Source organism: Xyrauchen texanus, chromosome 40 (assembly GCF_025860055.1).
Source record: "Xyrauchen texanus isolate HMW12.3.18 chromosome 40, RBS_HiC_50CHRs, whole genome shotgun sequence".
NCBI classification, from domain to species: Eukaryota; Metazoa; Chordata; class Actinopteri; order Cypriniformes; family Catostomidae; genus Xyrauchen; species Xyrauchen texanus.
The window spans coordinates 21323142-21351045 of NC_068315.1; the positions used below are offsets into that span (position 1 = coordinate 21323142).

The 27904-nt window shown below is 38.3% G+C and overlaps 1 protein-coding gene across 2 annotated transcripts; it reads right to left on the bottom strand.

Annotated features, from left to right (window-relative positions):
• Positions 1-737: 737 nt before the first annotated feature.
• LOC127633931 (MAGUK p55 subfamily member 3-like) lies at positions 738-17144 on the bottom strand. 2 transcript variants are annotated; one of them, XM_052113310.1, is made up of 19 exons: positions 16791-17144; positions 12859-12985; positions 12290-12408; positions 11679-11756; positions 11493-11573; positions 10515-10652; positions 9683-9764; positions 8408-8493; positions 8205-8279; positions 7151-7347; positions 6882-6946; positions 6416-6436; positions 5259-5300; positions 3789-3944; positions 3605-3685; positions 2905-2998; positions 2595-2703; positions 2011-2139; positions 738-1671 (listed from the first exon to the last, which is right to left on the bottom strand). In XM_052113310.1, exons 2-19 carry the CDS (start codon positions 12881-12883, stop codon positions 1492-1494), a joined length of 1758 nt encoding a protein of 585 aa, XP_051969270.1. In that variant the 5' UTR covers positions 12884-12985; positions 16791-17144; the 3' UTR covers positions 738-1491. The 2 variants fall into 2 exon arrangements, with proteins under 2 accessions (XP_051969270.1, XP_051969271.1); XM_052113311.1 differs by having other exon boundaries at positions 16983-17130.
• Positions 17145-27904: the final 10760 nt, after the last annotated feature.

The following is a 27904-nucleotide window of genomic DNA, read 5'->3' on the forward strand; positions in this document are numbered from 1 at the left end:
AAGGCAAGGAACACTCATTTGGTACATAATTTGAGGTTTGTACATGCCACTTTCTTGGCAGTCACAGTCAGTGACCTGAGACCTAAAGTTGGCTAGCTGAAATGTGGAGAGTGTTGTATAGTGAGGCAATATTTGCACAGCGTTGCATAAGACAGCTTTATAGAGTAAACTATGAAATCGGCTTACTGTTGTACTCCAGACTCAGATGAAACGAGAAAATCAGAAATGTATTTTGGATTAAATGTTACCATATAAGTTTTCTCTTTTTTCTGTCCATTTAAAAAAATCCCTATTTTTCATGGTCAGTGGTATTTTACTTTAGTATTTTACTAAAGATGATATCAAACAATAAGTGGACAATCTTTTTGTCTCCCTATGTTTTGATTTGATTACAGGTTGACATTTTGTTTATAAGTGTTTATTTTGTTTTTGCAAGGTTTAAATTGTAACTGGTCCTATAAAACCTACTACCCCCCTCTGGTGGTTCTACCAGATGGTACCAGTTGGTGCAGACATCAGCAGAGTGCTCTAATACTAAAAAAGGAACAAGATGCTAAGCTCAAGGTTTGTAAGCTTGAATTCATTAATCATCCAATTGCAGTCACCAAATTCTAGCATTAATATTTAATTAAGTTAATATTATTATTTTCTCTGTTGTTGCAATTTGTTCTCTTTAGTAAAACTCAAAACAAAAAAGAATGAAAGAAAAAAAGAAAGAACAAAAAATGTCACAAGCCCAATATGTTTTTATTATAACAATTTACATTAAAAAAAATACTCCATAAATCCTAAAGGGAACATAACATTTTGGACATTGCTATATGGCCTTAAATATGTGAACATGCCTTAATGCTCTTTGACTTCAATGTAGCATTTGCTTAGTGAATTACATCATACAAAAACACATCAGTCATCAGTTTGACAATGTACAAAAAACATTGACAATTACATCCAAAATTTAGACAGATGATGACCAAATACGAAATATTGCCTCTTGTTTTTGCACAGATATAAACATTGAAATTATTTGCAAATATGCAGTATGCTATCTTTCAACATTCTCATTTACATTCGATTAAATATACACAGCCAGCATAAGAAGAAGATAACAAACCAAGACACCTTCACATGACTAACATTTTTCCTGACGTAAACATCTTTGACACTGTGAGTAAACCCAAGTCATTGTTGTCCTAATTCACGTGGTACTATCCTCCATTTCTCTCCATCATGATATTGTTATGTGCAGCTCACTCAACAGAAAGAAGCACATCAGTCACATCAGGGGCATTTTAGTGACACATTTTTTCAATGCTACTTCAATGCAAAATCAAAGAAATAAAGGTCTTCAATATCACAGCAGAACAACAATTTCTTTGTATTACCTCAGTCAAAAGGGAGGAAAGGAAAACAGACAGACAGCAGACTCAGATATAGGCAGAGATGTTCTGTTTTCATTACACCTATGCAAGTGTTTGAATATGGGAAGGATCAGGATCGGACCCAGCTGACTGGCACCCACTGCGGCTCCCTCTCGAGTCGTTCCAGAATATTCCTCAGCTCCGCACAGGCACTGGCAGAGTCCTCTTTTATAAGGACCCTGTCCACTTGGTGGCCGTATTGTTGGTCCATCTGCTCGGCAGACTGTCTCATGTCCTGCAGGTCTTCATCCTTTTCACAATGGGAGGGAGGACAATTGAAATGAGAAAATGAGATTTGCTACAATTTTTGGAGTCAGAAATAAACATATATACTAATATATATATATATATATATATATATATATATATATATATATATATATATATATATATATATATATATATATATATATATATATATATAATTATTATAATTATTTTTATTTTTTTACCTGGATAATAGATTTAAAAAAATAAAGGAATTACTGGGACAAATTCTTCCTGTACATTTAACATTTTTCTCATTCTGTAGCGTTTTTGCACTGAGCCCTGGTTAATTTCTGACTACAGTGAAATAAATAAGTCTCACCGTGATGTGTCCATCATCACCCCTTACTGGTGATGTGCTAGTGCTACGCAGCCGACGACTCTCAGGGATGCGCGGCCTTACAAAGATGACATAGGGCTTAAACTCTGCCGATCTAAGGATTTTAAGGGCCTGAAAATTTGAATGGAGTAGAGAGAGAACTGTTACCAGTTATGTGCGCAACAAAAACAAAAACCTTTGGGTGGTGGTAGTCTAATTCTTGGCTGGTAACAAATGTTACAGATTTAAATCCAAATTCTTTGGGTAGGAAAGAAAATATTGTCTTGTTGTGCCAGAGATCACCATTGTGTCTTTGAGCAAGACACTTAATCTTAGGTTACCCCAGAGGGACTGTCTATGTAATTAATGTATAGTGTGCTTGATAAATGAAAAGCTATTCTTTGTGAAAAGGTAAAGCCGTATTTGATTTCAGGGCCATATCCACCACAGACATTGAGGAGTACATGTCCCCGCAATATTCAGATTAATGGTAAATCTAAATGTTATTATAGTTTAATTTACATGTGTCTGAAATTCAGAGAAAAGTCTAAAGAATTTTTATTTCAATATGGAAAATATTTTTTTACCTCAGGCTGAACATCAACCAGACACACTTTATTTCTCTCCAGAACGCTCCGAATGGACTCCAGACTCGTCCCATATTGGTTACTCTTGTATTCACCATATTCAATAAACCTACATTAGATAAACCATGTTCATTATTGTTAACGTGACATAGAAATGTACATCTTTTAAACATAGCAATAAAAAATGAAATCATATAATGCATGTAACAATTATAATAAATAACTCTCAGTTGTGTATCAATATTGACCAAATGTGAATCAGATTACAGGCCTAAAAATAAAAAAACAAATCTAGTCTTATATAACATACTTATTAGATTGGATGTCTGTCTCAAAGGCCTGCTTGGAGGTGAAGTGGTATTCTACACCCTCCTTCTCATGGCTCTTCTTGGGTCTTGTTGTGTCTGTTAGAAAGAGATAGTTCTTCCCAACAATCAAAATGATATTCTAATGGACTCACCCTCATGTTTTACCAAACCAATCTGACTATCACCTTTATAATACAATGTCAATGGGTAGTGCCTCATTTTAAAGCTTAAAAAGGACCCCAAAGTACCCATTAATGTATTCCATGCAATTTGTGGAATTTTCAGCAAAAATCTTGATGTCCGTTGAGGGTTTATGGGCACTATAATAGAAGCTTGTTCACAGTGGCACTCATGTTCATGTGAGAACCTTTGTTTTAGCATTAAATAACTCAAGTTTTTGCATATCACTGTGAACAAGCTAAAAAGCACTTAAATATAAGGTAATTTCTCCTAAAACTATGCCTTCATTAGACTTGTAGCATGACGCTCAAGCTGCATAGACTACTTTGTTGATACTTGTTTAAGTTTTGTGAATTAACGTCATATAGATTCCTAATACATGAAATACAAAATGTAGTTATTGAAATTAGAAGTTCTTTCCGATTATAGGTCTGAGAAAAGAGTAGGTTACTTTGATTCAGCTCCATGATTTACCAGCCAGGATATTCTCTAATGTTGGAGCAGTGGAAAAAGCAAACTCACGTGGAACAGCGACACTATACCGATGAGGATTCTCAGCAATCACCTTCTGCTTCAGCTCATTGATCCGAGCACCAAGAGAGCCTAGAAAGATAACAGAGGAACAAAATGAGTGGCAACAGGACTTATTCTTATGGCAAACAAGAGTTTAAATAACTTTGATAGCATCAAATCTTTTGGATCTTACCTATCAGCACAACAAGTCTTGGTTTATCTTGGGGTCTCATCTGATGTAGAGTCACCTCTTCATATATGAAGAACTCGGTGGACTCCGCAGGGTGAGACTCTGTGGGCGAACCCTGGCGATCTTTGCGGCTAAGCCTGAAGCTCCTCCTAAGACCAGCTGGAAGCCAGAAAAAATTGTCAATAGATCAATATGAGAACAGAGGATGGAAAATAAAAGATACGTAGACTTAAGTGTTACAGGAACACAAATATCAAACAAAAAGACATGGGTGGAAAGAGGTGCTGAAATATCCTGTCTCACAAATAATAATCACCTGGAGATTTTTATGTAACAGCTGCATTTCAGGGGCAAATAGCATTACGCTGTGAATGCTACATCAGCTTTGTACAGTTTAAAAGGACAGTTTACCCAAAACTGAATATTATTTTATCATTTACACACCCCCTTGTTGTTCCAAACCGAAATGACACACTTACACGACACTCAAAAGGAGATGTTAGGTAGAAAGCCTCAGTCACCTCTCACTTTCATTGTATAGAAAAAAGATGCAATGAAAGTAAAAGGTGACTGAAGCTAACATTCTGCCTAACATCTCCTTTTGAGTTCTGTGCAAAACAATTAAGTCATACTGGCTAGAAACAACATGGGGTTGATTTAAAAATGACAGAATGTTCATTTTTGGGTGAACTATTACTTTAATATGCAGTGAATAAGGTAAAGGTGAAGTGTGTAATTTCTACACCACTAGTGGCACCAAGCAATTTTCCCAAACACTCTGCTCGTCTGCCATTGGTCAACCCAAACTCACATAATTGGTTGATTCAATGTTGCCTCAAATAGAACAATGTGCCACAAAGCCACAGTTTGTACACTTTTTGGGAATACTTACAAAGCTGTCTCTGAAAAAGTTACACACATCACCTTTAAAGCAGCAATGTATCTAGTCACCTTACAAGTGTAAATGAAATGTGGTACCTGAGTAAAACTCCCAGAAAAAGGCCTGGCCACAGGATGGTGCCACCACCTTACACTTTGGAGAAACTACAACTAATGTTAGACCATCACACATCCAGCATAATTCTATGGAGACCAGCATAAGCTATCAGCCATGCCGGGGCTGTGTGAGCCATTTGCCTAAAGCAACAGTTCACTGACTATAGCAGTGTCCCTAAGTGGTTCAAGCTTAAGCAGTATAAGCTCTACAAACATTAAATGTCCCTCTTTGCAAACAGAAAAAGGCCTCAAATGTGCACAATGAGGGATTTGTCCAAAGCCAGCAGGAGAGCAGAGGGCTGTCATGATGTGACCAATGGGTGGGATCTTAGGATGTGCCAAGCGCATGAGCTGCGGTGCTGTGCACCAAATAACTCGCAAAGAAACCGGGTGACATTTAAAGCGTTTCACACCACACAACAAAGCACCATCCAGAGCCAAAGTCACGTGGAGTGCATTCAGTGTGCATGCTCTCACCTATGTGCTGCCCGCTGCCACTGCCCTCACTGTCACAGTCCTCTGGAGGATGGGCGGGTGGGTCAGGGTAAACGGTAGAGATGGCAGGAGAGTGTACAGGGAGGAGAGGATAATCAGTGGGATAGGGGAAAACATGTATAATTTACAAGGACATTTTGTTGATTTTTAGAAGGTCAAAGAAGGGTTGGGAACACAAAGGTCAGAATTGCTGGAGATTACAAATGATCCACTACAACAAAACGAAGCAGCAAGCGCTGAGCGCATATAGGGATTTCGGGGAAAAAAAAGGTTGTCTGCTTCAGCATTTCTCCATTAGGTATTTAAATATTCACAGGAGTTTTGTAATTGGGTGATTATTCAATTTAGTGCACATTTCACTTCTTGAAATCTTGAAAATGTAAACTTCTATAAATTGTTTTAATAAAATATTCATCACATATTCTGAAATTAATATTTAAAGATCGCTTCTTATTTAACCTAAAGCTCTTATTTCAGACAGACTGACGAATTAAATTACAAAGTGGATTGCTGTGGACTGTACTCCAGTGATGGTCTTATGTTCAATAATATGGAAATAAACTATATATTGCCTTATAAAGCCCCTTTTTGTATTGTCTTATCAATGCTTTACTCATCTGTCACAATTATGAATTATTATTTTTTACAATATACATAATATATATAATTACTTGGTCATTATATATTGAATTGTTGTTATTAAAAGGGCTTTCTCAGAAAATATTTGAATTAAATTAATTCGTCGGAATATCATGTAATTCATTGATTTAAAAAAAATGAAATCAATTGACAGTCCTGAGATTTAACATTTCAATGCACTTAATAGTTAGGAAAAATAAAGAAAGAAGATAACAAATTTGAAGTTCTTATTGTCTATTCTTGAAAGCTATAATGATTTGTAAAGTATTTGTTTTTTTTTAAACCAAGAGGGACAGCAAAGTTCCCCTCATTGACAAATCACCCAATTAAAAAATATGTTTATATATTTATTTTGCAGCCAGTCTGTTTTTTTTTTTCATGGGCTAGCCATGGTTATAACTAACTTGGGGGTATCTGAAGAACACATTTTACAGATTTACAGTACTAATGAATGAGTATAATCTTTATGTAATATAATTCATTTTGTCTAAATCGCTTACCTTTTTCACTATTCTGGTCACCTAGGGTACGTAGAATGAGGAAACAAACACAATAGCTGAAACATTCATAAATATATTATATAGTAATATATTACAATTATAATATTACATAGCTAAATTACAGTATTTAATTTTACATAGCATTTCATGCTGAATAACACAGGATTGGGTCATGTAACAGGCAGTTTTTATTATTCTTTTTTATTTTATTTTTATGGAGGTTCAAAAAATCGGAAGAGTATGAAACTTAATACATTCATCAGCATTTGGCTTTAACTGGTTCACTTCCATATTTCCCTGTTTTCTCTGAGGAATAATCATTCAGAGCAGTTCAAAATTACTGCCTGTTGAATAATGCTTCATTTTCAAATTGCATGTTGTAATGTCAGACACAATAACTCTCATCATTAGTAATGGAGTACATGCCCTATTTCTGTTAGCTAATAAGTAGCTTCTAAAAACTTACATGGTGCTGCTCTAGGTGATTTAGGGCTCTGATATGTTCCCATTTTAATCCTATACATCAGTCGTCTGCAGATTTGGGAGGACAAGACATTTTAAGAATAAGCATGAAAAGTATACATATCACAATTATTGTTTGTTCCATTTGAAACCACAAAAGTCTTATCTTTCCAAGACTTTATCCTAGATTAGAATCATATTACAGACTTGGTGTTTTTAGGGACTGGTTATAGTAAGAGGAGGGTAACTCTCGACATGGTCTTTGTTGAGTACCTCTCCTGGAACTGTCTTGAGGGAATGAGGCCGGCACGCAGGTTGCTGTCTCTGACTCTTTTGGCCTGCCACCATGTCGGGTCATCCTGGCTGACCACCTGCAAGATGTCTCCACGTGTGAAAGGGAGTCCGGCCTCCTGACAGGGTGTGGCCTTGTCCTCAAATGGTGTGTAGTCAAACAAGGCTCTTAAATAGACCTAAACAGAAATAAGATAACAATTTACAGAAGTAGGAATGGAGCTGTTCAGACATGACGTCAATTTGTAGGCCAATTCGGAAGATATGTACTATGAGTCACCTTGGGAATTTCTAATAGGATTTTAGAATATCAGTTTTTGAATTATTGGTAAAATAATGTCTGTAATTAACAGAGACATTCCCATTTTGTTCTAAGCATAAAGTTCACACAGACATACATAAAAATTAATTTTGAAGAGCTTTAAAAATATAAGTTGTATAGTTAGTATACTATTTAATGACTACAATAGCTGTCTGCTTAGCTGCATGTAATTTGTCAAGCAAATGTGAGTTATCTTTGGTTTATGTGCTTGACGATTTACGCAGACAGCCGTTGTAGTCCTCCTATAGCAATTTGTGAGCAACTTGTTTTTAAATCACACAAAAGTTATAGAACAAACCAGGAAAGTCTCTTAAACCCACTATTCTTAAAACTACTTGAAAATGGCAATTCTCTTTAAGGTTTAGGACTACAACCAGAACAGCTGTATTGTACATGCACAGTATATTTTATGTTGATGCTCTGTGTTCAGTGTCAACCCTGCTGAAAAGACCAGCAGCCTATGGGTTCTGGTCACCCAGTATCGGATGCTGGAGGGCTGGTGTCTCCACCAGGCTTTTAAACAAGCTTAACCAGCTTTATCAGAAAGACCATGCAGGTAAACCAGCTTCACAAGTTGGGTTTTGCCGTTGAAAAGTATGCTGGTCCACCAACTTGACCAAAAACAAACCAGCACAACCAGCATGGGCATTGCATGCTGCTTAAGATGGTCTTTTTAGCAGGGAAGTTCAGTCACTCAGCAGTGATTTCATTCACCTTACTCTCCTTGAATCTGTCCTCCTCCTTAATGGCAGGAATTATCTTCAGAGTTATTGAGCCCTGAGATTGAGACTGCAGCACAACGAGATGATAAACATCAAGAACACTAAATTACACAAGTGCTTCTCTGTTTTGAGTTTTGAAATATTCTGGGAATGATTCAGATTTGTAAAATATGAGGAAGCTAATAGTGAACTCACCAGAATCTGACTGATCTCCTCTGGACGTTTGTGTATGATGAGATTTCCATTGACCTCTCTTAGCTCATCTCCAACATGCACCAGACCTGAGGAATATTTAAGCAACAGTAGTCACAGAGGATTCAAAATGTATCAAAATATCATTAAGCAGATGCCATATTAATATCTATAAGGATTTCTCAAAATGTGTTGATGAGTACACTGGACATGTTAATAATCTAATGTTTTATTTGTTTTATATATTGCATATAAATATCATTATAAACTATATTGCAAAAAGTATGTTGACAACCCATTTTAATGAACAGCTTTGGCTATTTCAGCTACACCCAATACATAACATCAAGCATACAGTCATGCAGTCTACTTAGACAAACAATTAGACTCTCAATGTGACACATACATTTCATGTTATCAGTGAAATGGTGTACAAAGTCTGGTGTGGATGAACTTGACTGGCCTCACAAAGTCCAGACCTGAACCTCACTGATCACTGAATGCAATTCAGACCCCATCACCCAACATCAATGTCTGACCTCATTGATGCTCTTATGTCTGTATGGGAGCAAATCCCAGATACTTTTTTGTGGAAAGCCTTCCCTGATAAGTGGACCCTGTTAAAGCAGCAAAGGGAAGACCAACTCCCTTTTAATGAAAAATCTATTATTTGACATTAAATGTTAACAAGGACATATATGAGTGTGGTGTTCGGGTGTCCACATTAGTTTGGTCATACTCTATGTTGTGCACATTAGAACAACCTAGAATACACTCAGATGCAAATCATATTCCAACAGAATTTCCATGGCAACCATAAAATCCAGCTCTGTATATTTACAGTGTAATCTGTAATCTCAAAGCAATGCATAATCTCAAGGATTTTAGTCAATATTGTGCTTGTCATCAGAAAAATCTGCTGCCCAGAATGCTATTAATATCAACAAAATATCAACATGATTCTTCTGTGATTACTTCTCTTGTTGTTGACATAATTTTCAAAATAATTTTCCCCCTTTCTTTTTAAGATCTCAAAGTATGAGAGATTCACAGTAAATTGCATTGTGTAACACTTGAATAAGTGACATTCAATTCCTTCTCTATACAGAATTGAGTAATTTTTCACTCTTTTAGAAATTCAACACTTTTTGGCTTATATGCTCTCTGACCGCATCATCACAGATTATGTTATGCCAAATCTGATGAGAGAGATTTTGGTGTTGTGTAGCCACAGTGAGAGTACTCGTTGATAGGGGGAGGGACTAGACTGTCACTCACCACTGCGGTCTGCAGCCCCGCCCCTCATGATCCTAGCAACCACCACTGCCCCTGTTACCTCATCCCTGCGGATGGTCGCACCCTAAAGAAACAGAGTCACAGGCTACAGCAGGCCATATTTTGTCACAATTAAATACTGAACATAAATGTATAAATCGATATCTAATATGACATATCATGATAATGATGATTATAAAGATATTAGACAATGCAATAGGAATAGCCAATGTTGTCTTAAATCTAATTTAATGATGTCTGATCTAAAAATGTTATGTCTAATATTGGCTTCTTTTTCTCTTTATATATATATAAATGAAAGCTAGACCAAAACCAATATATATTTATATATATGACATAAAATGTCCCTACCAATCTGATATATATTACTGAAAGAGGTGCTTTGAGAAACCACACCTGTTTCTGTGATGGGCCTAGGCTCTCTAAGCACTTACAACTTCAGAATAATTTTTGGACGGTTCTTCTCTAGAAAGAATTTGATTTTAGGGTCACGACAATGCATATTTCAGTGGATTGGGCAGGATAACATGATAATCCCTACAGATGGCCACCAACCAGCATGTTTTCCTAGACTTTAAGGGGATTTAAGACAATCATTTAGATTCAAGAGAATCATTTAGAATACAGGTTTGCTGACATCTGATTGGCTGACATGTCTTTGAAGGGCAGGGTTTGCAGATATGGTGTGAGGTTAGCAAAACTGGTAAAATTAGCAAAATCTTTAAACTGTAATGAACTGGTCACACACATTTCCAGTAACATACTGTAACACAGTCTGATTCGTAAACTACTATTGACTTTTGCTGAAACTCACCAGAGGCTCTTTGTTCTTCACCAAACGCACAATCTTCACAGATTCCTCCTCCAATTCATCATCCAGATCATCCGGCAGAGGTGGGAGCATGGGGTCAAAGTTCTTCTGTGCCACCGTGTCATGTACTGTCAGCACTGCCTGATGGATCATGCAGAGAGGAGAGAAAAAGCTCAACAAAAGTTTGCAAACTGTTCCAATGGTGATGTGGAGGACATAATGGATGTGTCTGTGTGTGAGAGATAGAGAAAGAATATAAGCAAAACTGGGTTGAAAGAGAATAGAAATAAAAGAAGAGAGAAACAGGAAACAGATGCCTGGGAAACAGTGAGGAAATGAGTGAGTCTAATTAGAAGTTTTTGAAAATGTCATCTGATTCCAAAGCAGCACACTCTATCAAACAAAAATTAATTAAGTCTAATCACGCAAAGCTTCTTTTATTGACAAAATTTAATAGGAATTATAGAATCTTGGCATGACTGTGTAGCTGGAAAACGCCCCACTTTCGTGTAAAAATCAAAATGATAAAAACACTGCAAGTTCTTGCTTGATCATCTCTCCCACTGTGAATAAAAGTTTCTCTCATGCTGAAAAATCACTGAACAATGACTTAAATGTTGGGTTGTTTCCTCCCAAAACCTTGGAATATGATGCACGAGCCGCACAGATACACTTCAATACTTCAACTGTATTGAACATTTTTTACAGGATATTCATCAAAATGATCCTTTTGTTTTTGGTAAGAAGGTCACACTGGTTTGGAATGATGTAAACAATGACAGAATTAAAATCTTTGGGTGAACTATCCTTTTAAGTTGAATGTGAAAGGAGAAGGGTTAGGGTTAGAAGAAGGTTTATGGTTAGAGTTAAGCAAGTCCCTAGATATGAATGACAGCAAGAGTTTGATTTAGCAGTTAATTTTAGAGTTTGTTTTTTCCCCTACAAAGATAAAAAGACTGTATGTCTATGTTAGTTTTGAACCTTCACATGTGGAGCAGTCAGAAGCATCAATAGCTCTCTCTCATCCTCTTCCAGTGGTCCATTCTGCAGCTCCTCAGTAACCTGTCATTCCAAACCACAAGACCAGTGAAGTCATAATATTTTGATGTCCATAAAAAGCATTTTATAATCAAAAACCTAACATTTGAACAAGAGACACACACTTACGTCCTCTGCCAGGCAGTAGGCGCTGTGGAGCACTGGGGATGGGCTCTGGAGCTGGAATTGCCTCAGTCGCTCATGGATCTGCAGAAATGGCCAGTATTACATAATTGTTCACAAAACAACACTATTAGGAGATTAGATTTAGGCTATGTTCGGAATGGAAAACTGTACTAGCATACTACTTCCTGAATACCACACAGGATAGACAGTATACTGCCTACTATTTTAAAGTAGTGAGTGAAACAGCAGGCATTATTCCACAAAACAGGTTTCAGACAGTAATATGCTACATGTCACATGTATGACACCCAGTTATCATCTTGGATGAAAACTACATTTTTCAATCAAATACTGAAAATGTCTGAAAAGATATTTATTAATTCTGGCTCATTCATCTCACTGGTAATAAAAGGTCAAGTTAAGCACATTGCACATGATACACTATTCTTTTTTATGTATTCTGCACATTTTGGCATATGTAGTAGGTCATCGGTGTATTCCATGCATACAGAAGAAAAAGTACTGTACATTCTATACACTGCAGCTATAGAACAGTAGGAGTATTATGTTAGTATGCTATTCCAAACATAGGCATTATCTCCAGCATGACACACTTTCATAAGATTGCTGAGGCCCCTCTCACTGAACACCTCTCTGAGGAAGACCAGGTCCTCCTTATGATTAGCTTCTGGATGCAGCTGTGAGGTGAGGAGGGCTAGCATCTCATGTAAACCTGCAGCAGGAAAAAAGTTTAAATATACATGTATATATATGTTTATGTTTTAAAACATGGCTAATGTAGTGGAAATCACATCAACAAGGTTGGTTTAAAAATGTAATTAGTTCAAGGTTAAGGGTTTGTGATGGAACTTCAGGGAGATTGTGAGATTGTGATAGAAATGCCATTGCAAAATTATACAGATTTGTATTTATATATTTATGGCAAAACTATGAAAAATGGAACACATACATGATCATAATGATTCAATAAGATGTTTTAATTACTTCCAAATAAAAACATTAAGATGTTGTAATATTCATCATGAGTTTAAATTACAGTACCAATACTTTAAATGACAGGGGGTTCTTGAGGTAAATAATTTAGGTAAAAGGATTTTAGCTCACAAAAAATGTAGATAACTACAGGATAATGAGCTTCACACCTGCTGTGTAAAGTATTTACCTTTGGTAGGTGAGAGAACAGGCATGGCTACTCATGAGATGGACAAAGATGCAGGAAAAAGGGTTCTCCTCTTCTCTTGCGTCACTCACAATGTGAGCTCATCTGAAAAGCCTGTTATGTACAAAACCTTAAAAACAGAAAAGTAAAATGTTGTGGTTCAATCCAACTTTGGGGAAACCCTAATAATTTGGCTGTTACATTCTGTCAAATTGTAAGTGTGCGATATATCTTTTCAATAGTAATGTGGCACATCAAATCAATGAGGCAAATATAGTGGCATAAAATTACAAGGTAAAGAAATAATATTTCACGCTCATACTGATCACTTTATTTTGAGATCTTTGTATCATTGCTGTATAGTATGTTTCACTGTCAGATGTTACAGAATAAATGACAATAGTCATTAGACATGGCATTATATATAATTGCATTTAGTCATCTCACTTTAGAGGTACGATAAAATGTTGCCATGACAAGCCAATTGTGGACTAACATCTCACTTCAGAGGGGATATAGATTCTGGTGGTCTGCACAGATCCCAGTGATTGAGTGAAGTAAGTGGAAATATGATCACTTCACTTCAAAAAGAGACAGTGGAAAAAAATCCCCATAGCAACAACAATCAAAACTTTGTCACTGCTTTCCATCTAGAGAGACAGGAACAAAATCACAGGACTCAATTATTTGTAAGAGGCTCTGCACTTGTTTAAAGTCCCTGTTAACCACGTCTGCGACTGCAACCACTGTGTGCAGTTTTTAAAATAAATTAGATTGTCTACAATTCCTGCCAAATGGCCCTAAACATTCCTAATAATGCAATGCTCGAAGTCTGGATTCCTATCACCAATTACCATTCAGAGAAATCAGTAAGTGGATAGGATTGAGTATACATTGATAAATGTATACACAATTCCATTACAGGAATTTGAGATTGAGGGATAGATCACCCAAAAATGTTATATCACCATTCACTCATCCCTGTGTTTTTTCAAAGCCATATGACTTACTTCTGTGGAACACAAAATGAAATGTTCAGATGAATGATAGCCTGAGTCACCATTCACATTCATTATGGAGGAAAAAAATGCAATCAATGTCAATGGTGATTTTATTTTGTGTTCAACAGAAGAAAGAAAGTCATATGGGTTTGGAACACAAAAGGGTGAGTAAATAATGACCGAATTTTAATTTTGGGGGTAACTATCCCTTTAAAGGTGCACTCAGTAGTTTATTTAATGTGTATCCATTTATGTGCACTTGTACTGACAACACATATTTAGAATCGTTACCACTTACTTGAGATGAAGACTTGTAAATCAGTAACCTAAAAAAAAGCTGTTTTGTTCTACATGGAGAGGTTCTCCTCATGGGGGCTACATGGAGAGGTTCTCCTCTTTTTTAAGGTTACTTCTATACAATAACTGGAATCTAATGTGAGTCATCATAATTTTAAACATATGTTTAAAAAACACATCTTTGAGAGCATCTTTAAGTGCTAGCCCAAAATAAGAAAATAGAAGAGATTTTGGAATATTGTTGCAACCATTTCTCAGTCAGAAAATGTGTTATGTGATATTTTGTGGTTTTCTCTAGATTTCAGCATCTAGTAAAAATCCAGGTGGTTTCAAACAATAAAAGGCTATAAATACAGTTGTAGGCCAAGTCATCAATCATATTATTGTAGGCCAAAATAGACCTAGAGTTTCAAAAATGAAATCCCTGGGCTTATTAAAGATTCAGTATGATCTGCAAAGCTCTGGATGTGGTATATGTAGCTCAAACCCTTAAAGAAAAAGTTCACACAAAAATGTAAATTCTCTTATCATTTAATCACTCTTATGCCATCTCAGATGTGTATGACTTTCTTTCATCTGCTGAACTCAAATGACATTTTTAGAATCATTTCTCTGCTCTTTTCTCAATGCAAGTGAATGGGTGCCAAAATTTTGAAGCTCCAAAAATCACGTAAGTCATCATAAAAGTAATCAATAAGACTCCAGTGGTTAAATCGATATCTTCAGAAATGATATGATGTGGGTGAGAAACAGATCACTTTCACATTCTTCTTCTTGCGTTTTTGGTGATTCACATTCTACATGCATATCGCCCCCTACTGGGCAGTGAGAAAAATTTCAAGCGAAAAGGACTTAAATATTGATAATTTTCTCACACACACTTATCATATCATTTCTGAAGATATTAATTAAAATACTGGAATCATATGGATAACTTTTATCATGCCTTAATGTGCCATTTGAAGCATAAACATTTTGGCACCCATTCAATTGCATTGTATGGACCTGAGATATTTTTCTAAAAATCATAATTTGTGTTCTGCAGAATAAAGAATGTCATACATATCTGGGATGGCATGAGGGTAAGTATATGATGAATTTTCATTTTTCGGTGAACTATCCCTTTAATATGAGAGGTGAAATATTGAGGGGTGTTTTGTACGGCTTGTACCAGATGCAGCCTTACGACAGACTTTCCATTTTCTGAAAGCTCTCTAATCCAAGCTGATTCTCTGAAAACACCAGAATTATCTCTCTTCGTCCCTCTCTTTCTTTCTCTTTTCCCCCTTTTTTATGTGTTTGATGGAAAGATTACACTGGTTTGCATCTTTCTTCATCTAACTCTTATGCTGCTGCTGCTTTGATAGGATTCTCACTAGACATATGTTCAGATCAGACTTCTCTCTATCTACCTACCTACCTATCTACCCTACCTACCTACCAAACCCACCTACCGACCGACCAACTGACCGACCTACCTACTCTTGACACATAGCGTGTTTGTTTTCATGCAGTCAGAAGACATTGGGCAAGCTCTGTCTGACCTTTCATCATCCTCTCTTTCTCCAGCAGAACAGCAGGTCTTTTGCCCAGTTCTCGCCCTTACAGAGTGATTGATGTGAGGCTAAAAACATGCCCTACTGGGGGACAAGGTCATTCCGTTACCCTTCTGCCACCATCTGTCCACTCCACTATCATGCACTGCTAAAGACCACCATAGTGCTGATAGCTATTTTGTGTGTGTGCATGTACATAATACACGTATGTATACAAGCATGGGTAGCAAATACATAAAATTAAACCTCTTTGGAGCAGATTATTGTCAATGACATCAGTTGGAGTCACTGAGCGCTACTGGATAGAGCCAAATTCCACAGATTATCAGAAAACAGTCTGGACATCACAACAAAACACATCACAACAATCAGCAACATTGTATGCACATGAAAAATGTCTATGTTAGAACAGACTTATTAGTTTACAGGTTGTCAAATAAGCCTAATACATAGAAGCATGCATGCCTGTACACTGACATTCATAAAAATACATACGCAAAGAAATTTTTCTGTCATGGTGGGGACTTTCTGTTGACTTCTATTGTTTTTATACTAAGATAATGATATTTTCTGTACCCTAACCTTACCCCTACCCTTAACCCTTACAGAGCCCTAACCCCTACCCTTAACTATGAACCCTAACCCCTACCCTTAACCCTTACCTCTGCTTTTCTACATTTTCCTTAACATTATTTAGTATGTTTATTAAGTCTTTTCATGTAGGGACAATTGGGACACACAATGTAGGTGAATTTAGGTTTTCCTATCCTAAATGTTTCCATAATGTAGGCAAAATCGGACCCAAACATATATACACAGACACGCACAGGCATGACATAACACACATCGACAGGTGCAAGGTAATACGCTGAAGGTAGCTCAAGGAAATCTAAGAAAGCAAAAGCTGGAGAGCAACAAAAAAGGCAGTCATATTTTGAACTCTAAAACACAACATCTATATCACACTTTTTCTATTCACACACCCTAACCAATAAATCTCAGAAGACATATATATGACCATCACTTTAAAAAACCTACAGAAAATCTGATAAATAGTTAGGGAGACCCAGCATCCCTCTACCTCATTCCAGTGTATGTGCATCCCAGAGTCTCTCCGGAACTGAGCGTCAGTGAACGTGGCCAGCAAAAAATACATCGCTGGATGCTGAGATCCTTTTAAGTGCTGAATCCTTCCACCCTGCTGTTCACTCTGTCTGCAGAGCGGATTATACACCCAGCCGTGCAAAAGGGAGGATGCCCCCGTATCTCTTACCTTTCACTGTCACTGTGTGTGAGGTTATTTCTGCTTTCATGGAAAGACCCTGAGCTTCTCTGTGGCAATTCCTGCTACACTGGCTCGAGTGTCTATTAGTGTGTTGGTTTTTCAGTTCCTTCCTTCCTCTCTCCCTCTCTCTCTCTTGTTATCTCTCTCTCTAACACACAATCTTCAGCCCTCCCTTCTTCAATCTCTTGCTTTATCACCATCCCCCTTCTGTTCCTCTTCCTCTCTCTCTCTCTCTCTCTCTCTCTCTCTCTCTCTCTCTCTCTCTCCCTAATGAGGCTCGCTGTGAAAGAGCTGATAGGCAGTGCCTGAAACTGGACAATGTAGCATACTCACGTATACGCCCATCAAAAGCCTCGGCCAAATACACATCAATCATGGTTGAAGGTGTTCTGGTTTTCATACCTTTTAATATATGCAGGCTGAAATACAAATGGCTACTTGATTATGTTCAATCACTCTGGAAAAATACTATAAAAGAAATATAAACCATTTGGGATTTCTTGCCACACTGGTGGAACCCTCTGGAGAACCTCTAAGGTTTCTCTGAAATATCCTATTGTGTACTCAAGGAACTGAAATGCTGTATATATTTCAAACTCCTCAAAGCCCTTCCTTTATAATAGGGATACTGAAGGGAACATTGACAGTCTTTCTGGAACTTCCGGGTCCTCAGAGAACTGCCCTGTTGGAGAGAGTCTAGAGGTTCTTTAAAATTTGCTTTTCCTCCTTCGGAAAGCATTTCCACTTGAGCACAGTTCAGCATGGTATGATTAAAAACCATTACCGGCTTGGATTTCTCAGCACAAAACTCACAATCACACTCACAAAATTCACACAAAACTGTCTGAGTGGTTTGCCTAACTTTCACCTGTTTGCAAACTTGTGTAGATGCATAAAAACCTTGGAATATTCCACTACAGCCTGATCTGAGCAGGAAAGGGGATACTTGTACTGATACTGCCGAAAATAACAGCAATATCAATCATATCATTGTTGTAACAGTGATATTTAAAACTTCAGCACATGCTATTTAGCATTAATGATAATAACAAAGCCTATTATTTGTATTTTTAGGGGGCCCTTAGCTTCTAGGGGCCCTAGGCAGTTGCCTATCTTTGCTGCAGCATTACAGTGGAATAAGAAAATATAACCTTGTCGAATAACTCAGATTAGTCGGAACGGCACAGTTTTGAGACGAGAACTGTTTAGCCTGATGGCAAAAAGTGGCTAAAGGGTTTTGCAAGTGTGGCAATCTGAGAAAACCCAAATGGCACCTTAGGTATCTTTTCATTTTTACAGTATTTCATGAACACTGAAAAAGTAAATTCTTAGTATTTGCCTCACTTATCAGTAAAATAACAATCTAAACATCCTTTAAAATATATATTTTGTTATATATGAAAACCAGATGTTATATCTTGTTTTCTGATAAATCTAACCAAATATAGTGAAGTTTATGCTTAAAACGGAATAAGAAAAAAGTGCCAATGGGGTAAGATTGTTTTCCCCACTTGTATTTTTCATGTTTTCTTTGAAAACAAGTCTTAATGTCTTAAGTTGATTTGCTCCTCAAGAAAATGTTTTATGGATATGTAGATATTTGTACAGGAAAACAAGACAAAAAACTGAATCAGAAAATAATTTTCTGCAATTATATTAAATTATTTCTACAGTTATTTTTTATAATTACATTTTGCTTCTCAAGGATGTGTTTTAGGGATGTTTAGATTTTTTATCTTCTAAAAGACAAGACAAAAATACTAAGGTTTATTTATTTATGAGTGTGTAATGAACCATCAAGCATCACTTGAGGATGCAATATAACCTGTTTATTGGGTCATAGCTTGAGGCATTTAGATATCAAGTTCAAACATTTGTATAATAATTTTGTCATTTGTATAACCTGAATGTGCATGTGTATTCATGTGCATCAGATTTGTTTTTAAGCAAAACCTACGTATAACATTCTGAAGTTCCACAATTCAACAGAAAACCTTTTTCTAGGCATAATTACACGATTAACATCTTAACAAAATGAGTCAAAACAGCATTACACTTGATCACATACATTGTTTGGGAAAAAACATGACTTTAAATTAAATCAGACAGTAAGTGCATCAGTAATTTGAAGAGAATCATAATGCCAATCTACAGAACACATCTAAAGTACCACAAGGCAAATCTTTATCTATAAAAATACGTTAAAATGTGTAATCAATCAACAATACTACACTGTAAATCTGTTCTGTATATACAAAAATATATTGAAAGGAATGTGTACTAAAAAAAACTATTAACATTTGCTGTGTCATCCAAAACATTGTTGTATCTCCCTATATATGCAGACCTAAATTACATTGATGAATAGTATACAGCAGCCATAATTTACCAGCAAAAAGTCTTAGCTGCTACAGTGACTTTAAGTCAGTCGTGTAAGATGATCTTGAATTTTCTTCGGATTGTAGACTCTCCCTGGATGCCTGTGAGTGGTGAATCCTGCCAGGATACAAGGTAAAAAATCTTTATCCGTTTTCTTTCCTGAAATTTAGTCAAAAGAGGTAGCACAGAAAACTCTCCATCTTTGCATTCATCACTATATATCTTTATCTACCAAGACGCTAGGTGCCATTAGGTGTCTTTGCTTTATGCTGAGGTGGAGGAATCAGCATGTCGAAGTACATGGAGGGAATAATAATTGAGTGGAAACTGAGGATAAAGAGCTGAATGCATTCACAGAGATCAATCTCAGGCCTCGATAGAACAACACAGCGACTGTAGATCTGACTTATGAAATGCTCAGTGACAGCTAATGTGTCATTTGCTAAACGATAAAGTACACAGTCTTTTTTGAATTCCATGAAATACTGTAGATGGATGAATATACAGTATAAATTAAATACAATTTCAGAGCTTTGAATCATGTTACTCTTGATCACAAGGGTTTATTTTGTGTCAGTGAATGGCTAACAGTACATTATCCTATTTATTACATGACTGCATACCAAATAAAAAAATACAATTGACATTCAATATTGATCCAAGTTGAAATATAGGAGATTACACAGTGTAGGAGATTGGTTGTAATGAACAGCGGTCAAATAGTATAAAGGTCATCATACAAAAATATTTTACTTTAGAGTGCAATGATTGACCAGTCAGAATTGCGTATTCCAGACAGCTCTGGTTATGTCATCAGAATATATTTTTAGATAGCCATTAGAGTGTTCTGTTTGTTAATACACAGTAAATTACAGTAATCAAAACATATTAAGTACACGGATTATATATATCTTTACATCTAACATTTCCTTTTTGTCTATTGATGTTTTCCACTCAGGCAAACGCACATCCCTTCATGCTTCCAATTTGCATTGGCACAGATACTTGCAAATGAATCAACACCTCCTCCCGTCCAAATTACCTTGTCATTTCAAGGAGACTTCCAAGGTCTTTCTCTTCCTTTGTCCCTGCTTTTATGAGCAAGAGAAATTCTTCATCCAAGGCCTTAACATGCCTTCACAAGCCTTTAAAATGACCCCCCATATATACTGTATATATATAAGCTTAATATACATAGAAAGGAGAAAAGACAAAATGACAAAACTTAATATAAACATGATGGAGCGATATTTCAGCACATCTGGATTTTGGATAATTAGTCAATTTTGGCGCTGAAATACTGTGGCACAAATGTTTAGTGAATTTATCTCATTTACAATGGGTTGGCAAACATATCATCTGTATCCATCTCGGTCTGTAGTTGTGATGTATCAGCCTGTGTAAGAGAGGAAAACAGAAAGTCAGACAGCCTAATGATGCTCAGAACTGATTGGTACTACACAGCTGAGACACGGATCTATCTCTCTACTTCCATGCTGTGTGGTATGAAGGTCACCTGTGGGTTTTTGCTGTTACTTATTGATGTCTCTCGAGCTCTTGTGTGTCTTCTCCTACACAATTGCTTTTCCATGTCACATTTTTAGTAGTAAGGAATAACTCCTGCTGTGTCGGTGTGTTAATGGTGGACTTACAGGACTTTCACGGCAGCAATGTATTGATATTCCTCAAACATTCTGATAAGGGTTTTTTCTTAACCTCTAACCCAAAGTATTAAACTTCTTAGGAACCCTTAACCCTTGTACACTTATCAATAGAGAACCCCGTTCCATCTGTTTGGGTCAAATCTGTCACAAATCATCAAATGTGGAACCACCGTTAGCTTTTTTATATTTTTGTCTTCAATAATGTAAAAACACTACAGTTATGCATTTCATATGGGATTTTATAGTATTCTTTTTACCTTATTTACCTCTAAATTACTCAATTACTCCATCCATGTTCAGTAAATTTAAAGATTTCTCTGAAGAATTCTGCTGAAATAAAAATAACAATGACATGAAATGACAACTATGGACAGTAGATGGCCTCAGTGCTCCATGCATTGGCTGACTTGAGGCACTTACGATGGAAGTGAATGGAAACAATCCGTAAACGTTAAAATACAAACAGTTTCAAAAGTAAAGACAAAAGGCATAACAATATGCATGTTAGCATGTTAAAATCAATCACTAACCTTTTTACTGTGTAAAGTTATATACAGTACAGTGCTGTAAAAGGTATTTGTCGCCTTCTATTTGCCTTATTTCTTCTATTTTTGTGCATTTTTCATACTAAATTGTTTTAGATCTTCAAACAAGATATGACATAAACAAAGGCAACCTGAGTAAACACAAAATACAGTTTACCAAAGCAAAAAACTTAGCCAACACCTATATCACCCATGTGAAAAACTAGCTGCCCCCTTAAACATAATAGCTGGTTGTGCCACCTTTAGCAGCAACAACTGCAACCAAATGTTTCTAATAACTGGATATCAGTCTTTGACGACACTGTGGTGGAATTTTGGCCCACTCTTCTTTGCAGAACTGCTTTAGTTAAGACACATTAGAGGGTTTTTGAGCATGAACTGCCTGTTTAAGGTCCTGCCACAGCATCTCAATCGGGTTCAAGTCAGGACTTTGAGTAGGCCACCAAAACTTTAATTTTGCTACTTTTGAGCCATTCAGAGGTGGACTTACTCCTAAGTCACCCTGGCCCTGAAACAGCAAAGCATCCCCACATCATTACACTACCACCACCATGCTTGACCATAGGTATGATGTTCTTTTTGTGGAATTATGTGTTTGATTTATGCCAGATGTAACGGAACCCCTGTCTTCCAAACAGTTCCACTTTCGACTCATCAGTCCACAGAACATTCTCTTAAAAGTTTTGAGGATCATCAAGGTGTGATTTGGTCAAATTCCGATGAACCTTAATGTTCTTCTGGGTTAGCAGTGGTTCCTTATCTGTCACTCATTTGAAATTGTTTCGATGTAGTGATTCTAGGGATCACCGTTGGGAGCCCCAAACACTTCTGATGTTTGAGAAAAGGCCAATGAAAATTGGTGAGTGGAATTTGCATGCCACTCCCCTGGATATAATAGGAGCATAGAAGGAGCTGGCATGCAACCACTCATTCAGATTTTTTCTTCGGAGCCGAGCGATATTCCACTGCCAATCCATTAACCTCTGTAGAAAGCAAGCGACCTTCGCGGCTGTTAGATTTCACACCAGATTACAGCGTTTCTCCCCCATCGCACAGATAAGTGTGGAAAATGCCCCTGGATGCTTCGTGAGCGCTACAAGAGTATATTTCTCCCTAAAAGAGTGGGCACTGATGGAAAGCATCTTTTTTAAAGATGCCTTTCTGGTTATGTGCAGTTCCTGGTTGTCGTTGAAATCTCTCCGCTTCTGACAGTCACGATTGCTGTCACAAGCTGAGACAGCATTCATGGATAAGAATACGTTGCGATCGCAGCTTTCCTTCCTCAGAGAGAAAGCCACTCCGGCCACTCCCCACCCCGGATCTTCTGCCCATGGGCACAAGATCACGACGATTACTGCTGGGGGCGATTGGGGGACTTCAATGGAAGTAACTCCTCCGGGTGAATCCCCCCGGACCTCCCATTCTCCAGCACGCTCGTGCTTCTGTTGAGTTCTGGGATAAGTCAGGTGGCTCGCCTCAGTGCGGGTTTGACCTCTCATTCGGCGCTCAAGAGGAGGATGATTGGTTCCTGGGGTCGGAGCGCCGCTCACTGCCTTTCTTCCCAGAAGTGCATGAAGAAGTCGTGGCAGGCACCTTTCACTGACTGGACTGGGCTTTTGAGTTCTGCGGCTCTCTGTGGCCAGGGGCTACAAGGAAGTTCCCCAGGTAGAGCAGGCAATTGCGATGCACTTCTCGTCTCTGTCAGCGAAGGCTTACAGTGCCGTGGGGTGGGCCGTCTCCGCTCTGCATGCCATGGCTAGGTCCACCAATGCATTGAAAGAGCTGCATAAGGGTGGTCCTGACCCGGGAGTAATGCAGGAGCTGCGCTCACCGACCGACCTCGCCCTACGGGCGATGAAGGACACAGCACGGGCTCTCGAACAGGCAATGTCCACGTTGGTGGTCCAGGAGTGCCACCTTTGGCTCAACCTGGTTGAGATGAGGGATGCCGACAAGGTTCGCTTCCTTGACGCCCCATTTCCCAGGCTGGCCTTTTCGGTAACACCATCCTCAACAGCGTCCGTCCCCTTGGTGCCCCTGTGAAGGCTTCGGCCATTGATCCAGGGCAAGCATGCGTTGGTCCGGATGGACAACACTGTGACGGTAGTGTACATAAACCGGCAAGGTGGTTTAAGCTCACCCGCATGTCGCAACTTGCCTGCCATCTCCTCCTCAGGAGCCAAGTCGCGGCTCAAGTCGCTGCGGGTCACTCACATCCCCGGCGAACTCAATTGCACAGCGAACATGCTGTCACTGCAGGTGACACTCGGGGGAGAGTGTAGTCTCCACCCCCAGAAGGTTTGGCTGAGTTGGAGTCGATTCGGCAAGGCACAGGTAGACCTGTTTATGGAGCCAGGCCAGGCCCAGTGTCAGTATGCCCTGTTCAGGTCAGCCCCTGTACTGGGATAGGTGCTCCATATGCATTGGTTCCCTTTCAGTAACCCCATATGATGTGATATTCCATGGTACGGTCTCCCTAATGGTAGACCCGTGTCTCCCCTTGGACGGGGTGTCTTTTCCAAGCACACCTACCCCGATGTGAATACATTTTGGCCCCAGCTCTTCTCTGGGAGAAGAAAGAAGAGAAAAGGCCGTACCAGCTGGTGTGGCCTGTTCCCATTGTGTGCACGTATGACCCCCATTTTATGCTTTCGGGGGGCAAGGGTCCATACAACGTGCACAGGGCATTGGGAAGGTTACGATGGGGCCGGTGCACTTGTTTCTTGGCATGCAGTGGCTTGCCTGCACCTGCACCGCCGATCCATGTAACACAGTTCAGCTGGTTGTGGCATTTCGTATAGGGACCCCTAGTGTCACTACATCACACAACGTTAAGTGAGTGACAGATAGGGAACTTCAAGTTTACTGTTGTAACCCACATTCCAGATGAAGGGAACGATCATTTGTGTCCCTCCTGCCACAACAATTAACTACCCGCTGCGATCGCCGGGACCCTGTCTTGGCTCCTCAGCATAAACCTGAATGAGTTTTTGCACACCAACTGCTTTTATACCTGTATGTCTGGGGGGGTGGCATGAAAATTCAACTTGCCAATTTTCATTGGCCTTTTCTCAAACATCAGAGGCCCCACTCACTTCCAATGTAAGTTCTTCACTGCAATCCAGATTTTGCTTTTGTGGTAATCAATATTATGCCACAAATTCTGTCAATTGAGCTTAACTTGTATTGATCCCGAAATATCCCTTTAACACACAGACTCCATTCAAACTTTGATAAATGGATAATTTCAGCCTTAGGAGTGCCATCTATTTTTATATTTATTTTTGTTTTTTGTAAACATTCTACTTTTTAATTAAAATCATCCAACCAAACAAAGTGAGATCATTTCCAGGAAAATAAATCATACATTACTAACCTTATCAGGCTTAGTGTTGGATGGAATGGCATCAGTTTTGGCAGGGGTTGCAGCATCATTTAGCTGGGTTACAGAGTTCATCTCAGGGTTTTCAATACTCTCCAGAATGTCAAAAGATTTAAAGAAAACACTGAGCCAGACAATTTGTTTTTCTTTAAGGGGTTAGTTCACCGAAAAATGAAAATGCTCTCATCATTTGATGACCCAGATTGATGACCCTATGATTTTCTTTCTTCTGCAGATCATAAATGAAGATTTTTAGAAGAATGTCCATACGCTGCAAGTAAATGGTGGCCAGAACATTTAAGCCCCAATAAGCAGATCATGCCAGTAAAAACATAATCCATCAAACTCCAGTGGTTCAAGCAATGTCTTCACAAGTGATCCAGTCAAGGCCGTAGCAAGGAATTCTGGGCCCCCTGACTGTATATTGATCAGGGCCTCTTTCATTTCAATCAAATCAAATCAAATCCCTTTATTGTCACACAACATTATACACAAGTGCAACAGTGGGTGAAAGTCTTGTGTGCAGTTCCGAGCAACATAGCAGTCATGACAGTGACAAGACATATACCAATTTACAATAAACAACATATTTACACAACAAAATTTACACATCTAATAATCACAACTATACAACACAATAATAATATACAATGTACAGTAAACAATACACAAAATATAGAATACACATACAAAAACAAAGTATATAAAATGTATATCAAATATATACAGTAGTTGTATTGTACAGAGAATATAATTTATGACAGTCCAGTGTGAGATAATAAGATTAATAAAGTGCAGTGCTGATATATGTATCATGAGAGATCAAGTGTTCAAAAGTCTGATTGCTTGGGGGAAGAAGCTGTCATGTAGTCGTCTGGTGCAGGTCCTGATGCTGCTATACCACCTGCCTGATGGTGCAGTGAGAGCAGCCCATGGCTCGGGTGGCTAGAGTCTCTGCTGATCCTCTGAGCTTTTTTCACACACTGCCTGGTATATATGTCCTGGAGGAAGGGAAGCTGAACTCCGATGATGTGTCTGGCAGTTCACACCACCCTTTGCAGGGCTTTGCGGTTGTCGGCTGTGCTATTGCCGTACCGGGTGGTGATACAGCCAGTCAGGATGCTCTCTACAGTGCTGGTGTAGAACCGTGTGAGGATGTGGTGGTTCATTCCAAACTTCCTCAGCCATCTCAGGAAGAAGAGGTGCTGGTGAGCCTTCTTCACAATGGCCTCTGTGTGGACGGACCATGTGAGTTCCTCAGCGATGTGGACACAGAGTAACTTAAAGCTGCTGACTCTCTCCACCGGTGCTCCATTAATGGTGATGGAGATGTGTACTCTGTCTTTCCTCCTGAAGTCCACTACAAGCTCCTTGGTCTTACTGACGTTGAGGGAGAGGTTGTGCTCCTGACACCAGCGTGTCATAGTGTGTACCTACTCTCTGTTTCTTTTTAAAAAGTACAGTAAATAAATTGGTTGAGAACAGACCAAACAAGGCACTCCTTTTTCACTGTAAATTTTGACAGAAGTCTCCTTGGATCATGATTTCAGGCTCGATTACACTTCCTACAGCAACATCTAGCACCCTGCACATGTGTCAAGCAGCACAAGAAAGTGTAATTGAGCTTGAAATCATGATCGTGCCAAGTGACTGCAATGGCAAGATATACAGTGAAAAAGGAGATATCCAAAACCAACTAGATTGCTTCAGAAGACATTGATTTAACCACTGGACTTACATTTTTACAAATTACATTTATTATTTATCTCCTTTTTGGAGCTTTAAAGTTCTGGCCACCATTAAACTGCATTTTGAGGACCTACAGAGCTGAGATATTCTTCTAGAAATCTTAATTTGTGTACTGTAGAAGACAGAAAGTCATACACATCTGGGATGACATGAGGGTGAGTATATGCTGAGGGAATTGTAATTTTGGGGCAAATTATTCCTTTAAACAAATAGTTCAACAAAGGAAAAAAAAGAAAAAATCAGTCACCAATTTACACACTATTTACATTTACATTTGGCAGACGCTTTTATCCAAAGCGACTTACAGTGCAATTAATACAGGGACAATCCCCCGGAACAACCTGGAGTTAAGTGCCTTGCTCAAGGACACAATGGTGGTGGTTGTGGGGTTTGAACCAGTGACCTTCTGACGTGCTTTAGCCACTACGCCACCACCACTCACTGTCACAATATTTAGTCATTGCAAACCTGCACATTTGTTCTTTCTTCTGTGGAACATAAAATCATTTATTTTGTTAAAAAAGCTGCTCTTTACCATATAACACCAAAGGCTATCATGCTTCAGCAATAAAATAAAAGATCCATTAAGAAATAAATACCATTTTAAAGGGGTCATGACATGAGAAACCAAATTTGCCTTGATCTTTTGGTATATAAGAGGTCTTTGTATCATTAAAACGTCCTGCAAGTTTAATATTTTAAGACATCCTCCCCATTCTAAACGAATCATTTATTTAATCAAGCTCAAAATACAGCTCGTTCTGGATTCATGGTTAGAAGTGACGTGTCGGTTAGAAGTGACGTAACAGCGTTTGCATATGACCGCCTCCAGCACAAGATAACTACGCTTTAAGCGCAAGACAACTACGCTCATTTCAGTATCGCCGTCGCCTCACAAGTGTTCAGTCGATGGACAGCGAGCTCTGACAGAGACTACTTGTGCACAGGAAAATTACGATGCCACACAGATGTGCTGTTCCTGGCTGTGGTCAAACAAAACCTCTGAATAAGCTGCCGAAAGATCCAGACGTCAGGGAAAAATGGATGCAGTTTATTTTTTGCGGACGTTCCAGTCACGACAGTGTTAACTTAAGCGTTTGTTCTGTACATTTTAAGGATGACTGTTTTGAGAACAAATCTCAATATGATGCTGGCTTTGCCAGAAAACTGTTGCTCAAAGATAAGTCCGTG

Bases quoted from the DNA above. Each gene is read 5' to 3' on its own strand.
- LOC127633931 (XM_052113310.1), bottom strand. From the start codon at position 12,883: ATGCCTGTTCTCTCACCTACCAAAG. The intron at 12,409-12,858 runs GTAAATACTTTA...TTCCTGCTGCAG, and splicing joins TGTTCTCTCACCTACCAAAG to GTTTACATGAGATGCTAGCC. The intron at 3,686-3,788 runs GTAAGATCCAAA...TTATCTTTCTAG, and splicing joins AAGACTTGTTGTGCTGATAG to GCTCTCTTGGTGCTCGGATC.